At 39.9% G+C, this 17,858-nt stretch overlaps 1 protein-coding gene across 2 annotated transcripts in view; it reads right to left on the bottom strand.

The window, feature by feature from the left end:
* The window catches only part of clmna (calmin a), a 62,259-nt gene extending 44,869 nt beyond the window's left edge, over nucleotides 1–17,390 (bottom strand). For both annotated transcript variants that reach the window (XM_084742492.1, XM_084742491.1), the window contains exon 1: nucleotides 17,011–17,390. In XM_084742492.1, coding sequence (XP_084598618.1) covers nucleotides 17,011–17,095 — 85 coding nt within the window. In that variant the 5' untranslated portion in view covers nucleotides 17,096–17,390. The remainder of the gene's footprint in view (nucleotides 1–17,010) is intronic.
* Nucleotides 17,391–17,858: the final 468 nt, after the last annotated feature.

Below are 17,858 nucleotides of genomic sequence, written 5' to 3'. Positions count from 1 at the left end.
GTACTACCGGGTGCCAGTTCATATTAAATCAATCGGTACCAAATTTCGATACCTAGGAGCACATGTGAGTGAGAGAATAATTAAGAGTACAGAGAAAAAGAGAACGAGAGAGAGCAGTGTTAAGTGACTGAGGTTGATAGTGAGTCAGCGGTCACAAGTGTGGCTAAACTTTTCAAAACTCAACACTGACAACACTCTGCAGTATATGTGATGTGAAAAGTAAGTCTAACAAGCACAGAAAAGTTCACATAAAGGCTACTGAGTGCTCTGTTTTCATAACCAGAAAGCTACAAAAGCAGCAGCCGCAGCTGCAGCTGATGTTAGCATGCCTGCAGCCAGCATCTAAACAGCCTAACTTAACCCTCCATGGACAACAAAAACTTTAAGCGAGGTGTGGACAACTTCACCGACATCTTCAGGTGATTAATCAGGTAGTTGTATAAGCTGTTGTTGGAGATAACTGAGCTGTTTCATAGTCTTGGTTGGCTTGGCTTTTTAACTAGCATCAACCAACAGCCACTGGCTGCATCTTAATCTCCTTATCAACATGCTGTCAGTGCACCACAACAGTGTGTGACATTTATTGGTATGTCCAGAACCTTTGCATGAAACCAGTATTCATGAATTGCAGACTGTCAACAGGGAAATGTTACAGCATGCCAACACAATGGTATTAATGATGACAACAACATAACAGGAAGGATATCACGGGTTTCACCTGCGACACAAACCACAGACAGAAGGTTTGAGAAGGGAGAGGGAGGGACAGAGGGAGGGAGAGAGTAAAGTACTGAAGAAAAGGTATGATTGGTTACTGGTACGGAATTCCAGGTACCGATATCAGTACTGTACAGGTTCAAATGTGAACGGTGCCCAACCAGATTAGAGATAAAAAAAAAAATTATTTCTCAGAGGTTATGTCTTCAATTGTTTATCTTACTAAAAAAAATTAAATTCTCGCAAATTCAACCCTGATGGAATGCTGTCTGAAATACAAGTTTAAAAAACTGTCATCATCCTTTTTTAAATCAATACTCAACAAAAAACAGCACAAAGACAATATATTTATATTTATACATAGGTATATTTTTTTACTCCATCCACTTAAATGCTTATTCTGAATTTGATGCCTGCAACATGTTTCAAACAAGTTGGGACAAGGCAACAACAGAGTGAGAAAGTTGGGGAACACTTTGTTTGGAACACTCCACAGGTAAACAGCTTAATCAAACAAACAGAAAACTTTCACATAGGAGACTGGGCTTCATGTCCCGAGTGAAACCAAAAGTCAATATTGACTTATTTAAAGTTTTAAGTTGCATAACATGTCATCATGACTTATGTCATTTGTGTTACATAACATTACGTACTTGTTTTAACCATGATCTTTTACGAAGTCTAGTCAAGCGGTTTTGTCGCCTAAGCTTGTCAAGAGTTAACTACATGTTTAATGTCACAAGACAAAGTCTGGTCCACCTGTCACTGGTGCTCTCCACTAAGGATGGGTATTATTTCAAAAATTACAATACTAGTACCAATACCAGTACTGTTAAAGTGATACTAATACAAACAGAGTACTTCATTCGATAACTGTTCTTTCCAATACGGTGTCATCTTGACATGCTGAACTGTAAACTCCAAGCAAAACCAAGCAAAACCACATTTCTAGATCTGGGTACAAAAAGAATTGAATGCACATGTTTGCATGCACAATAATTAATTTGAGTTCAATAATTTTAAAAATGTATATGTACTCTTTTTTTGTATTGACATAAATTAATAAAAGGTTCACAAAAAAATGAAAATGAGAATAGTGATGTACAAATTTCATTCACTGTAATATCACAGATCATATTGCAAATGAAATATCAGTCAAAATAATCACTATTGGATATATTTTCAAAATCTTTCAGCCCTAGTTTTCCTGCTAGTATATTTTATGCATCTGTTCTTGTGGATGCAGCTCATGTGGCTCAATCTCTGTTTAGAACATTGTGCGTCCACCTGGAATGAAATGTGCTCTATAAATACAGTTTTGTGAAACGTCGGTACTGGACATGTTGGGGGAAAAAAGAACGGGCTGAGGTAAGTGCATGTTTGCTACCTGGGACTTGCTCGCTTCTTGTCTGTTATCTTAAATTAGCTAACAGCAGGATTAACAGCATGAATGTTATTGTGGGTCCAGCTGCTGGCATCTTTGATTTGGATCTTCTCCAGCTGTGCTCAGAGATGTTGAAAGATATTTTAGGTTTATGTGTATATTTGATATGCAGCGTCCTCCTTGGCTCTCCTCTGTATTCAATTACACACTGAGATATAAATCAAATGCAGACACTGTGTTACTCAGATGACAGCAGGTAAGAGCCCGCAGTTGTTTGTCAGAGTTATGCAACCTGACACATCTGCTTCCTGCTTCACAAGATTTCAGAGGCAGCATACCTGTAGAATACTGAACTGGCTCCTATCTCTGGTTTTGTCAACAAAGTGCTCTCAATTAGCTCACGAGAGATTCTGCTCAGGAATGTGGCGGTGAACGCTTTTAAACTGGCCGTTCACAAACGACCAATCGCTGCAAAGAAGAGCTGAATCACGTCTGGGAGTTGTCAGCTGAAGCGAAGATCACGTTTGGAAGTGAAGAAAAGACGATGCCTTCAGCAGAGTCTCTGTAACACAGTCCCCTCCAGTGCCTTATTGTTGGGTGACACCACTGATGTTTCATCACCTCCTCCACACAGACCAGGTGCTTATTCATCATGCGGCCTGTCAGCCCACACTTCAACACGCCTACACCGACTACAGAGTTTAGATCCCACTCTGACTCTTCAGTTTCAGCTCATCACTTGCTGTGAGAGAGGAGATGTTACAGGATCTCAATATGAAGGTTTCTAAAGCATACAATAGGGTTTTGTTTAAAGTGTTTCTTACGGTGGCCCCGAGAGCTTAACACACTGCAGTTTAAAGGAGAAATCTGTTATATATTTATTGTAATAAATTATAAAATGACTACGATGTGTCATTAGAGATCAAGGAAACAGGTTGAAATACTGTCTTCTCTTGACAGGAACGCTGCAACTGGACTGGAATAACTGTTCTTTATATCTGCATCACATTAATAAGAGTTCAAATTAATGCAGAATTTTCACCAAATTAGTAAGTGTCTGTTTATGAGTCGTAAGAAATCATTATTAATGTTATACAAGGTGTAGATGTTTATAACTGTTAAATTAAGTAAAATGTTAATGGAGTTTGGCAGCAGTGAGACAGACAGCCACTTAATTCGTCATCCAGAGTGTGTTATTTCAGAGCAGTGGGCTTTTGTTTTCAGGATAACAGGCTTGACGTTACATTGACAGACAACTGACAGTTATAATCAGCTGGTCAACTTACAATAGAGGATTTGTCATTGCTTGTTATTGTCAATTTACAATGTTGCCTGCATCCTGCACTCCTGCAGAGCTCCTGCAGCCTGCCTGTCTCATATATTAAACAGGATTATACCCTATTTGATACACAGTCTCTGGCTCCAACTCACTATTTAGACTGCTGTACTCATTTTTGCATGTGCAAAATATTGCTTCTTTAAGAAGACAAATAGATGAAACACAAGCAAGTTAAGAGCACACTGGATAAACTGAAAGAGAAATGAAACAATGAAATAAATAAAGGGATACATCTTGAAAACTATGCAGGATCGTTCTGTATCTTTCAGTCATTACAAAGAACAGAAGATGGGAAATTTGTCATCTAAAAAGCATAATGAATTAAGAACTGTGATTCAATGAGTCCATGGAGCTCCTCTGTTGATTTGACCTCAACCTGCAGAGACAATCTTCCACTAATTAGCCAGAAAGGGAGTTGAAGCAGAGGCTGAAAGAACTCCTTACAGACTTCTGTCTCTCTGCACTGAAACATCAGAGACAAGCAACAGCTACTTTGTCTAAGCAAATAAATATTACATGCAAAGTCTAGTCTGGAACCGGAGGAAGAAAAAGCTTGTGCCGACTGCTGCGTTCCACTGTGGAGACTGGAGAGCTGCTGAGCCTTTAATAACACCTGTTAACAACAGAGGAAATGACAACACTCTTTCTTGAACTGGCTGCAGTCGTCTGAAGTGGTGGGGGTGGGGGCATATTTCTAAGTGATGATGTAATGAGTAAATTGCCCAATCACAATGTTAAATAAGTCAAATGCTTTTCCAGTTTATCATTGGTCGATTTTGTCATGACATCAGCAGCGGTGATGGGTGCTGCGTCGATACTGTGATTCTTTTCGTCCAGTTGAATAAACCGTCATCCTTTGATGGAGGTACTTCTACATCTAGTGCAAGTTTACCAGGAAATCTATAAATGGTGATAAGATTAGCTTTAATCATGTGCACTGATTCAGATTGCCAATAGCCTATGAGCTACTGGCTGACACACTGCAGATACCTTCTTTTTTTGTCTCATGCTGTTGTTACAGCAGTACTGTAAGTCAGTTTAATATTAAGTCAAACACTAGCCTAAATGAGACAAATTTACCAGGCGTCACAGGTGACTTCACTCCCGAGTAGAACATAAGAGACATGATTACATGATTAAAACTGGAGTTGCAAATCAGTGAGTTTTCAACAACAGACTTAAGACTTGCCTGTCCACTGAAATTCTTGGGGCCTTTTAATTTGAAATGGATACAGGAAGTGTTGTGTTAACAGCGTAATATATTTGTGAGCAGATCAAAACAAGGCTTTGTACCTCTGATACTGCTTCCACTTACTGTACTGTCAAATTACAGCTTGCTAGCTACCTCGCTAACATCATAAATATATGTGATAAGCATGAGTGACATGACTGTTATCAGGGACAGGGTTATGTTTTTTTCTGGTTTCTTTACTCTTCTCTGAAATTAAACTGAATATCTCTGTGTTTTGGACAAAACAAGACACTTGGGGACATCAGTTTGGATAGTGATCAACATTTTTCACCATGTCCTGACATTTTATGGACGAAACTACTTATCGATTAATCGAGAAAATAATCAATACATTAACTGATGATGAAAATAATTGTAGTTGCAGTCCTATTAGAGTTATACTGAAAAGGGAAAATGATGGCCTCATTAGGACTAACACATGTTAAGACCAACACCTCCCTTACTGGGCCACTTGGGAGTTTCTTTAATTATCAGAAAACAGCTCTGAAACTGGAGCTGCAGCACCAGCATCCGCCCACAGTGCTGTATTTGAAAGAAATGTAGGAGCATGTAAAATCCTATTTAATTTGCATAACACAGTCTCCTGCCATGGTGCATGTGCAACATGTGCTGCCTCATCACAAATTCTGCTGTTCTCCAGTAAATATCATCCTGAGGGTTTGTGCAGAGAAAGCTTATTCCTGTGAATCAAGCGGACATATGAAACTATTTATAAAAAATTCGCCGCAGCAACGACTCGAGGAGACAATTCAGTAAGACAATAAGAGAAGGGACCTTTGTTGTCACCACCCCCTCTAACTTCCAGAAAACTCACAGCAGAGTTTGTGAAGGCTGGGGCTCCGTGCCATCCAGCCCCGTTCCTGGATGTAGGGGGACTGGGCACACAGTCAAGAACGCCACACTGAGCCCAGTGTGAGCAGCAGAGGCTGTGCTGTCACTGCTGTTTGCAGACAGTCTCGGTCAGACAGCGGAGAGTCAACAGAGCGCAGTGGGAGCAGCCTCTTTGTTTGGCTTGTCTGAACTCTCCTCGACACGCCGCAGTTTGCTCTCCGGCACGGCTGCTTTGTGGGGAATCCTTTGCACATCGTCCTCTCAGGATAGACACAGACATGACTGCTCTCCGGCGCAGGACTGGACATGTACACACTGACACACGGTGGCTGCACACACATTCCCACAGTCTCAGAGAGCAAGAGATACCAACACTCACAGCCTACACACAGACAATCTATCAGTGTCAACTTTGCAAGTGACTTTTGGCCGGAGAGGTATCTACAATGTCCATTATGAATATGTATCCATTCCATCCTTTAAGGAATACCTCCCACATTTTCTCCAATATTTTGGGAAATATGCTTAATTTTTTTTCTTCCTGCGAATGACATGAGGAAAGGGGTATCAGTAGCCATGTTTCCAGGTCAAAATAGGGTTGTAAAAAAAATACTGATTCACTTAAGTATTGCGATTCCAAACACTGTATCGTTATATTATATTCATACCCCTGATGGCTAGATGGCAGTGTTGCTATCGATCTTCACTGTTCTGACTGCATAAAAAAATGATTTTTTAAACTAAAAAATAAGGCTAAAAAGATGAAATATATCACCTTGCTTACAGTATCACAATACACTGAATCTTAACCCCTGTGTTGTGATTCATATCATAATCACCAGATTCTTGTCAATACACAAACGTAGTCTCAAAGGTAACCCTTGATTTGCAAAACACTTATGAAATTTGTGTGCACTTTTTCTTGTACAAACGTTTCATGTTTTATAATATGACAACACTGTGGTTAAGATCTGGGGAGGTTTAGGGACAAAGATCGATCACTTTCGCGAGATCGTTCACAGCTCTGGGGTTCCCTTCCAGACCTGACAAGTTTCCATCAAGTATTTTTATGCACATTTTGAAGCATCACTTAAAAAAGGTTGACGAAAGAAGAAGAAGAAGAAGAAGAAGAAGCAGATGTTTCCACTGTCTGTGTTGACTATCCCATGAGAGTCCCATGAAATATAATCATTTCAACTTGCCAAAAATCCTAAAGACATCTCTCCTTTTTGTTTTTGTTTTATTTCTTCTTCTTTTTTGAGGTCTTTTTGGTGACTGGTGAACTGTTTTTGTTTCCTTGTCTCCTTGTAGCCTGTCCCGCCAACTTCTGACGAAACTACGTTTTGCATAGTTTAACTCCTAAACAGTTGATGGACCCACCAAATTCATGTTTCCTTTTTTATTTTCTTTTTGCAACATTGCAAAAAATTTGCTTCAAGTTTGTGGGATAGTTATGTGGAAACGGCTTACGTCATATTTGTGTGTTAAGTGTGGAGCTAGAGTAGCTGCAGTTAGCATAGCTGAGCATAAAGACTGGAAGCCTGGTACTCCACTTTTGTTGTCTTCTGTATTTGTCGCATTTTGTCAAGATGTCAGCCACTGTGAAGGCCACTTGCTTTTGATCCTAAATCACAGCTTTTACAGTAAGAGGGTGAAACATATTATAGTACCAAAACACCAAGTTTAGAAAGCATACTGCCCCAAAATACAAATAAACACTTCTATTTTGAGAGCTAGCAAGTGCTCATTGTGTGAGCAGGATAATGCAATACTAACAAAAAGTACAGTAATCCCTCTGCCTTATGGGTTATTTTGCAAAGACAGCTTGTTGGGGATTATTTTTTCTCACAAACATTATAAGACAGAGGGCAGGAGCTGGGATCAGGAAAACCCCTGAATATGCACTGGATGATATACACTATGTTCCCTGTTTTTCAAAGGGTCAAGTACAGCATGAACCATGTTGTTATCAGAAATGAACACCTGTCACTCGCAAAGATTAGAAGTGTTCTGTCCCATATTTTGAGGCAGAACGTTCTTTAAATAGAAACTTTGTGTTGGCACCGTTTTTCTGTTACCTTCAAACAAGTAGGAGAAGTTGTAGCTTAGGAACGGCCAAAACACAATCAGGTCCTGCAAGGTCTTATGTTTATCCTGCTCTATTCTGGTCAGATCCTCTTCTATCTAGTTTACTTTTAAAGGGATTCTTGATTCATTTTCCATCTCCATCTTTTCTTCCTCATAGATTTCATGTTTCTGTGAAGGTTGACTTTATAAAGGGCACACAAGCCAGTTGGTATTATGCCAGAAAGCCCAGATGAGGACTGTCAAATTTGAAGCAGCTGAGGATGAGCTATCCTGACCTTTAGTACATGAGAATAAAGCAAGCTTAAGAAAAGATGGTAGATCCTAGAAATTTTAATTTAGACTAATCAACTATTCTAAAAGACGTAGTCAGAAAACAGCCAAAATTCAGGTAATTAATTGATAAACATTGTCTGAAAAAGCTCAAACTAGCACTTCTAGCACTAGCAGGCTGCTAATGTTAGCTGCTACACAGTGCAGGTAAAGTTAACACTGCTAACAGCAACATCAACCTGCTCTCCTTGCAGGTTAGTGTCCACTAGCCTGTATTAAATGTGGTTACACATTGCTCCAGTCAAGTGGCTAATTTATTCTGACACAGCCTACATACAACCTTACTTTTATTTTTGAGATCAGAATGATTTTTCCAACTCACTGGTTATTTTTGCCAAAAATCACTGATCACACACATCTCTACCACACTTACACAGCTCATATAGGCTAGCTTGTTGCAGAATAGTGTAACAAGAATTTGGAGGCATGTGGATGTTCAGTGTAACTAGTTAGACTTGGGTAGGTTGTGAAAAAGTCATGGTTTGTAGTTAAAACAGACCCTTTCACAACATCAAAAAGGCTGTCTGGAAATCACATGGACACACTGTCAAGGTAACAAGAACTAGCCAATCACAACACAGTAGTAACAGCCAAACACAGCACAGAAGGGCAGAACAAGGTGGAACAGTCTTGGGACAAAAATAAAGCAGATTTCTGCATGGAGCCTATGTGTACACCGTCTGATGATGAAATTTACATCACATGGACCCTTGCGGACCCTCACATACTCACAGATATGAAGAGTAGCTCACAATACCAGCTTAAGTCTGTCAAACTGTACATGCACATTTGAAATGCAGGCTTTCTGTTTAACATTTGAAGTAGCCAAACCTAAGCCAAGATAACCCTGATGACATCATCAGCGCCATCTAAAAATAATACACATTCTCCAGTTCTCCCCTACAGTTTTATGCCATGATATAACTGCTGTATGAACTGGCAGAACACAGCACCAGCAAAGTGCATGAGCTCACACCAGAAATGCTAACTGTACACAGAGAGAGAAACCTGCATCCCAATGAGGTGGGAGGCAGTGTGTGTGTGTGTGTGTGTGTGTGTGTGTGTGTGTGTGTGTGGGATGTGTGATGTGGGACCATGCAGCTCAGGGACTCCAGCGCTGTAATGCAGAGGGAGCTGCCTCCCTCTCTCTCTCTCTCTCTCTCTCTCTCTCTCTCTCTCTCCTCGTCTCATCATGTGTTATGTAACCGGCTCCAGGCCATTGTTTTAAAGCGCTAGCTGCTCTTCCAGCTCTCATGCAGCCACTCATCAGACGGCTCCGGCTCATCCGCGAGCGTCACACACAATATGGACGGAAGCGCTGGACTTCTGCATCTTTTCAAGAGGCTGGAGAAAGTCAGGTTTCACAGGAGAAGCTCAGTTTAGAAGCAGGAGGGAACGTGCAGAGCTGGAGGCCTCGTGCAGCTAACATGCAGCGACTGAGGATTTGCAACCTACTCATTAGTGCTCACACTCCTGCAGAGACGGCACAGGTTGTGGTGCTGCTGTGAGTTTATCACATTCTTCTGGGCTTGGCCTGACACACTCGCTCATACTGCCTCTGAACACTCCAACATATCCTGTGCAAAAATGCAAGTCCACTAAAGGTGCTAACTGGAACCATAAAGGTTCTTTCACTTGTCCCCAAGGAGAACCCTTTTTGGTTTCCATTAGAGCCAAGTTCCACTTGGGTCAAGTAATATCCCCTTATGTTGTGTTCTAGGTAGAACTCTCTGAAAGGGATCCATCTGTGCAAGGTTCCACCCAGAACTCCCTATAAGGTTCTAATCAAAACCCTCTTTGGAGATTTTGTATGGAACCTTCTAAAAGTGCCAACAGAAACCTACCGAGAGGATTCTACAAAGAACCTTTTTATATCCCAGTGGTTTTATCTAAAACACACTAAGGAGGTTCTACTGAGAACCTTTTTATTCTCTAAGGGTTTTATCTAGAACACACTCAAGGGGTTCTACCAAGAATCTTTTCATATTCCAAGGGCTTTATCTAGAGTCTAAAACACACTGAGGGGGTTCTACTTAGAACCTTTTTAATATTATAAGGATTTTATCTAGAGAACATTAATGGGGTTCTTCCAAAAACCTTTTCATATTCCAAGGATTTATCTAGAATGTTTTTGTATTCCAAGCATTTTGTCTACAACACTCTTAGGGGGTTCTACAGAGAACCTTGTTACATTCTAAGAGTTTTACCTAGAACACACTCAGGGGGTCTGAACGAGAACCTTTTATAGATCAAGGGTTTTATGTAGGACCCACCCAGGGGGTTCTACTGAGAACCCTTTACATTATGGTACAAAAAACCCTTGATGAACCCCAGATGAAAGAGTTCCATGAAGAACTTTTTCTTCTAAGAAGAGTTCTTCAGATGAAAACTTAAGTTCTTTATGGAACCCTCAGTCTTACAAAGAGCCCTTGACAAACCCTGTCTTCAAAAAAGGGTTCTCCAGAAGCAAATGGTTCTGGGTAGAACACCACTCCTTCAGGAAGAACCCTTTTGGAGTGTAAACAATGACGCACAAAACCTGAGCAGTGCGGTGTGTTCGGTGTTATTTGTGCTCCAAGGAAGAACAGAAAATACAAAAAAGACCCACGTTTTAATAACCCAGGATTATCCAATCATTTGGACAAATTCTGATTTCTCAGTTCTCTCTAATCCTGCTCTTAGACAGAAAAACGGCCTCTTAAGACACTCTTTTGTCTGAATCATTACACAAATTTATGACAAAAATATCTTAAATATTATTAGTTATTAGCGGCACATTCCATCACATTTTTATCTTCCATGTTTTGTCTCCGACTGCTGAGCTGAGACTGTCACAACTCACAGTTTTGTGTTTCCAGGGCAACAGTTGCTCACCAGGTGTAATAAAATACACTGTTCACTGTAATCCACTTCTGTGTTGGTGTTGGCATCGGGGGGGTGGACCACTTTATCCATCTTCATCCAGTGACTATCAAGTTTCAAGACCATCGAGGTGAATAAACCTTCATCACCTACATGTGCAGTTACAGTGATGAGAGGCATCACTCTGATCCTCCATCTGAGGTTGGAGTAGCTTTTTTGAAGTGAGACTATGTGTATTTTGAAAGAATCTTTTTTATTTTACAAATAAAAGGTTGTATGTATTGTATTAAAACACACCTCTGCTCAGCTCAGGTTTTTCGCTGCTACTGTTTAAAGCCTGGATTATACTCCCAAACAGACATATGCAGACAGCTGTGGACACCACAGATGCATAGTAGATCATGTACTTCTGCTGATAAAAGTTTACATTATATGGACTCTAGCAGATGCTCGTACACTTGCAGACACAGAAAGTAACTCCAGCTTTACTTGGTCTGGTATGACCCGTAGCTCAAGGAGGCTAATTTTAGCTAATGTTAGCAACGTTTAGAGAGAGAATGCTAGATAACTGACATTTCTTAGTTACTTTTCTGGCTTTAAAACTTTACTTGTGCCTCTTTTATAATATATTTTAGCATTTAACCTATCATTATTCTGTAAGTCTGACATGAGCTTTAAAACCTCCCATTTCAAAATTTTGATAAATACTGATATTAATACTTGTTTAATACTTAACTATATAAAATGTAACATTTCTGCATTAAAATGTCTAAAAAAGACCCATGGTATATATTTGGTTGAGTTGTGTAGGCCTACTGACACTGTCCCAAATGTTTAAAACCAAGTTCAAACACAGTCTGTGTCACATCCAGTGGATTTACATCCACAATGGTGGTTGTTTAAAAATGAAGACAACAACTCCCATGATCCCACTCTACTTCACAATGTCATCTAATTCTTTAGTTATTGTTTTGATGTGAGAGGCTCCTAGCAGCAGAAATGACATGTTATGAACGGGCTGCTGCAGAGACAAATCACCAAACTCTGCAGTTTCTCTGAGCTCTCCAGAGCGTTTTATCTTCTTTTACCTGACCATTATGTTTCACGTCAGCAGATCCACCATATTAGTTTCAGTCTCACTGTACTCATCAGTTTGGTCTCCAGCAGCAGCAGCCAGCTGTTTTCACTGAAAAGCTCTGACTGTGGACTACCTGCACCAAAGAGCTGAGGACAGTGAAGCATTTAGCAGCTTTAGAGCAACATCATTTTCTCAAGAGTTGGTTGAGACCAAACCAGAGCTAAAGATTCTAAAGACTCAGATTCATCAGGTGGACAGAAACTTGAGGGGTGTCAAGGTTCTCCAAATCCCTCATTCCATATGAATTAGGGTTCCAATTTAAACTTTTTTTTTTAATTTTGCACTGACATTTATGCCATTGTTGACTATTGACTATGACTATTAAGTCTTATTTATAAAGATCAACAGACCACCTCACCATCACTGACAAATCCTTCTTTAAAAAGAAAAAGGTAGGGGTGGAGAGAAAAAAAATACTGGGAGAATTTCAGATTATACCTTTGGATTTGATTCTAAAAACTGAAAGCTCAATTCGATCACTTTTCAACTACTATATTGGAATTGTGACTCTCCTACTGCAAATTAATGATAACGTTACTCTGTGTCCGCTAGATGTGTAAATAGGTTATTTAACGAACAATTAATAAAATTTTATCAAAATCACAACAGGGCTTACAGCACTTTTCAAATTGCAGGAGGCACAATATGTGTTATATGCAAAATGTATGTTGAACTTCAAAATTAAATATCGTGCTGCAGAAATGTCTGTTTTACAGACATAAGAAAACATCTTTGTTTGGTACAGATCCTTGCAAAAACCACACCATAGTGATGTTTTAAATGAAAATGAGAATAATGATGCAAAAATTAGCATTCCTTCAAAAGCATAAATCATCTCGTGATAACAATATCAGTCAAAATATCTGCAATTAGATAGTTTTTCAAACCCATTCAGCCCTATTAGCCATATCTACTTTATAAGACTACATGTCAAATTTAGTGTGATTTTGATTCCGAGTCTTTATTGTGATCACTGATTAGCAGGTTTGTATTTAATACTCCATGTCAGTTCTCTGTTACACTGTTCCTCTAGTATTGTGCAGCTATATATAATCTGAAGTGATTTTTTGCATGTGTCAGTCTAGCTGCTGCCTGTTGCAGGCTTTGGGATGAACTGGGTTAGAGCTGAACAAAGCTTTCATTCTTACACACTCATTAAATCAATTACTTCCACTTTAAAGAGCAATTATTGTTAGTCCGCTCCTCTAATCTTTGGAAAGCCCTGTTTGGCAAACCGGCAACACTAACAGTATATTAGATTTTCCCACATGATTCACAGGTTCACTTCAGTTCAGCACAGAGAGTCAAATCTCAAACTTGATGCTCATTATTTAAGTTGTTAGTATTCCAGTGTGTTCTGCAGTGTGTGCAACAACACATCTGACACAAAACAGCTTCCAACTTATCTATCAATGGTGCATTTTGAGTCACGTCTTTCTACATAAAACAATAAATAATTAAACTTTCAATTTCAGATCCATTTCCCATTTTGAAATGAAATATAAAAAAAAACTCCCTGTAACACAAAACGGAACGTTGTTGAGAAAGAGTGAAGAATGTGATAACACCTGAGCAAGATCTATTTCTGAAAAACTGCCTTTTCAAGGTTCATTTTGCTGTTTTTGGCTCTTGATTGTGTGAATAACTGAGTAAAGGGAAACAATGTGGCGTCTTCCCAGAGACGTCCAGCGACTGCAGTGGGATTTCATGTCTCTTGACTGATCTCATCAACAACATCACAAGTGAACATCAGGGTACTTGTGTAAGTCAAGCTATCAGCAGCAGCAACTTGGGCTTCCTTCAACGTTCAAACCCACTGGAGAGGAGGCAGAGAGAACAGTGTCTACACCCACAGGAGCAGAAAATAGACCAGAGTGTGGTGCAGCTATACAGCAAGGAGGAGCTCATCACTGATCACCAACAACTAGCTGACAGAGCTGGAGAGAGTGCTAAAAAATCTGTACTCATGTACTAGTAAACGTACTGGTGTTAGAAAAATACTGAAGTAAAAGTACAAAGTATTCATCTCAAAAACTACTCAGAGTATTAGCTACGTTTTAACCACTGGTGTTTAATACACTATCAATAGGGAGTTCTGTTTCTCCAAATCTTCAGTGTGAATTACTCCAAACTCCTGCTCTGTTCTGCTCATGCTCTCAGTTTCCTCTCCAAACTAGGGTTGCAAATTTTGTGCATTTTCCTGAACTGATAGTTGAAAACGCTTTCTTTGTTTGTTTGTTTTTTTGTTTTTTTTTTGTAATTTTTTTCTTTTAAGTCGAAGTTTCAGTTTCCTTGTTCAACAAATGGCTCCGCCAGCAAAACAATGTGAAATGAGGTGCAACTGCTGCTATGACAACTCGTTTAATATCCATGAGTACATTTTTAATTAGTTAAGGATCATTAACATCCTCAGTCCAAACCTGTGCTGCTGCTATATTTATCTTGTGTTTCATCTCTATCTCGTGGTTTTCATTGGCCAATTTGTGATCAGGATCTAGGGGTGTCCCGATCCGACATTGATATCGGATATCAGTCTGATATCAGCCAAAAAATGAGTATTGGATTTTATCGGACTGCATCTAAAATCTCAGGTGACTCTGGTTGCTGACTATTGTTCTCTGTTTGAGTAACGTCACTTGATCAAGCCTTTTCTAACATTCCTACACTACAAAATAAGTAATAAAAGTATGTATGATTCGTGCTGATATTGTGTCGGACCGATAATGGTATCGGCCAGTACTCAAGGCTGCAATATCGGTATCGTATCAGAAGTGAAAAAGTTGTATTGGGACATCCCTAATCAGATCGCCTGATTAGCTACTAAAATGCAGAAAGGTTTGGATATTTTTTCAAATTGTACTCAACTATAATTTTGAAAGTGACTAAGTAGATTACACTGTGCAATGCATACTTAAGTGTAAGTAAAAGTACAGACTTAAAAATCTACTCATAAGAGTAGCCCAAAAAAAAAACTACTTAATTATAGTAATTTTTAGTATTGGTAATTAGTTACCCCTGCTAGCTGGTTAGCTCACAAATGTTCTGGTGTGACTTTGGTGAATCTGGACTAACCCATTAAAACACCAAAGTCACACAAAAACAAACTAACCAATTGAGGCAGCAATAAACCACCTCCTGTGGTCTGTGAGATAAAATTATAGATTTCATCCATGGAGTCTGGTTGCTACAAGGAGAGTGGTATTTGTCTTATAAGGCTGAGTACTGAAGCTCGGTTCTAACATGACTGTCTTTCTACACGGCTCTGACAACAGGTGGCACAATGTTAGCTTTCTGTTAGCTAGTAGCTGCTGTAAATATGGTTAAAATGCAGAGAGAATTAAAGCTGAGGTTTGTAGAATATGAATACCAATTCAAAATGTATTGGCGCGGCCCACAGCAGTACATTACTTATCTTCCTCCACCAGTACTTCTGCTGCTTCTCCAAACTGGGGGCATGTCGACCTCCATCTACCTTATAAATCTGTTCTTAACATGTTCTGGATGACAATAAAGTATCCTTACCCTCATAATCTGTTAAATATAAAGAACAAGAGCATGTATGAATAAAGCTTTTAAAGCTGACAGGCTGATACGTGACGCATGTGATGAGGATCTTTCTGAATTAATGATGTCAGGGAGGAGACGAGAAGCCAGAGACCATGAGGCTCATTTTCTGCCGGTCAGTCATCAATGATACGACTGATCATTTCCTCTGCAGTAGTGCTCACAAATTTATTTCCACGGACCAAAGACACTATTCACACGCTTTGCTCTGCACACACAACCTGCACTAGATGAATTAACACTAGAACAGCCGAGGAGATCATTTTGACCGAATTTATATGTGCAATAACTGTTGAATTAAAAAATACAACGCTGCTGCTACCTGACCTTTCCAACAAGTGTTTGTATTTTCATTTAATATAGTTTTTTAAAATTAAATTACACAAAGGCAAAGAAAATGTTATCATTTTGACCTATTTCATCCACAGGTGGTCATACTAAGCACACAGAAATCACCATGGTTATATGATTACTTTTTGCACAGTTGGAGATGCATCTAGGTTGCTTAGCAACTATCACTGTCTCTGTCAATAAAACTTCACAAATGATCTCGATTTCCAATTTCCCGACATTAAAGTACAAATAATTAATTAAATAGACTCAATTAAAAACAAAGTAGGAGAGACCAGGGACGGCTGTAACACTTTTTGTCTCAGCACCTATAACTTACTGAATTTTTGTATTAAAGCTCTCAACTTCTGAAACAAAGTACTCTTACATATTACAAACAGCAATGTTTACAATGGTTGGTTTTATTTTTATGTTTGTCATTTCCCTAAGCTGTGATTATTTTTGTTCTAGGTGACATTTATTATTAGTGTTAAAATAACATGTTTATAATCTTATGAAATATGTTGAACTGTTTCTCACTCTGAATAATTCTAGATGAATGTAAAATTTGATTCAGATCACTGATGGTTATTATCCTACAGAAAAATACTGCTGTGAATATATGCAGTCATTACAGTTTACTACACTGTGTACCATGCATATTGATAAATATATAAATACATTTGACAAAACTTACATTTTTGTGTTACTTCATTTTTAAAAAGATAAACAACACAGGAGAGACAGAATAAATGCATTAATCTCTTAGTCTGGTATTTATCATGAGAGATAATAGAGTGAAAAAGATCACTTATGGTCATTCTGGTATGAAATTGTGGTACTTCTTGTGTTCAATACCTCCGCATATCAGTCCAGCTGTGATTATTGATAGATTATTGTGCGCGAGGTCCTCTGTAATGACCACAGTTATATAGTTCAGACTCTGGCAGAATGTGAATCTGTTTGAGCTCCATCTGTAAAGTTTGGGAGTCTGTCCAAAGTTCCCAAAATGTGAAAGCAAACCCTCCTGAAGTCTCTGAGCAGAGCACACACTCAGTGTGTGTGGAGGCAGTGCGCTGCATGCGTGGCCAGGCCACTCACACACCGCGATCCTCCAGCTCAGTGTTCTCTAACAGCACTAATAATCTCTTTAGAACCCGCTTTGATGTTCTTACCTTGCAGGTTCTGCACTCGCATGTCGCTGATCTGTCCGATAAATTCCTCCCGCTCGAACCAGTCTTCCCACTCGTGTCCAGCCATCTGGAGACGCGGAGAGTCCTGCAGGGACTCCGGGCAGGAGCGCTCTGAAAGCTCCCCCGGGTGGAGGAGGAGGAGGAGGTGGTGGTGGAGGAGGAGAAGCTGCTGCTCCTGCTGCTGCAGCGGGCAGGCGGGTTGTCTATTGTCCGGCCGGCCGACCGGGAGCCATGCAAGCCGCTCCGCAGGCTGAGAGAACGGGACGCTCTCACGCTCTGTGTCCGGACATCGCTGCTGCTACTGCGGGTTTGTTCCGTCACTGCGCCGCGGAGCAGCGATGGAGCTCCGAGAGACGAGTGGAGGGAACAGGAGGAGGAGGAGGAAGGAGCTGCAGTACCTGGTTGGTATTTCCGAGGTGGGATGGAGCTGATCCAGAGCCCGCCCACCTCTCTCTCTCTCTCTCTCTCTCTCTCTCTCTCTCTCTCTCTCTCTCTCTCTCTCTCTCTCTCAAACACAAACACACACACTGAGAGAGAGAGAGGGAATGAAAAAGTAGAAATACACACCACCAGGCAAAAACACAATTACATGCAAGCATTTTCACATTTACTCTTTTCAGTGACTCATCCTACTTTCTGCAGTGTGATTAGAGCTGGATTCAGTCCAAGACAGATTTCCACATCCAACAAAACTGGACTAAATGAACAGAATCTGATGGACTGATCACAGTGCAAACTTCAACATCTATCTTTGGGCTGCATTCCAACCAAAACAAACTGACCGAATACAGCACAAAATTCAACATCTATTTTTGGGCTGCATTTGAACC

This window comes from Lutjanus erythropterus, chromosome 18, assembly GCF_056507025.1.
Source record: "Lutjanus erythropterus isolate fLutEry1 chromosome 18, fLutEry1.hap2, whole genome shotgun sequence".
NCBI classification, from domain to species: domain Eukaryota; kingdom Metazoa; phylum Chordata; class Actinopteri; order Lutjaniformes; family Lutjanidae; genus Lutjanus; species Lutjanus erythropterus.
The sequence above is the reverse complement of the archived record's forward strand: the minus strand, read 5'-3'. Positions and strand labels throughout refer to the sequence as shown.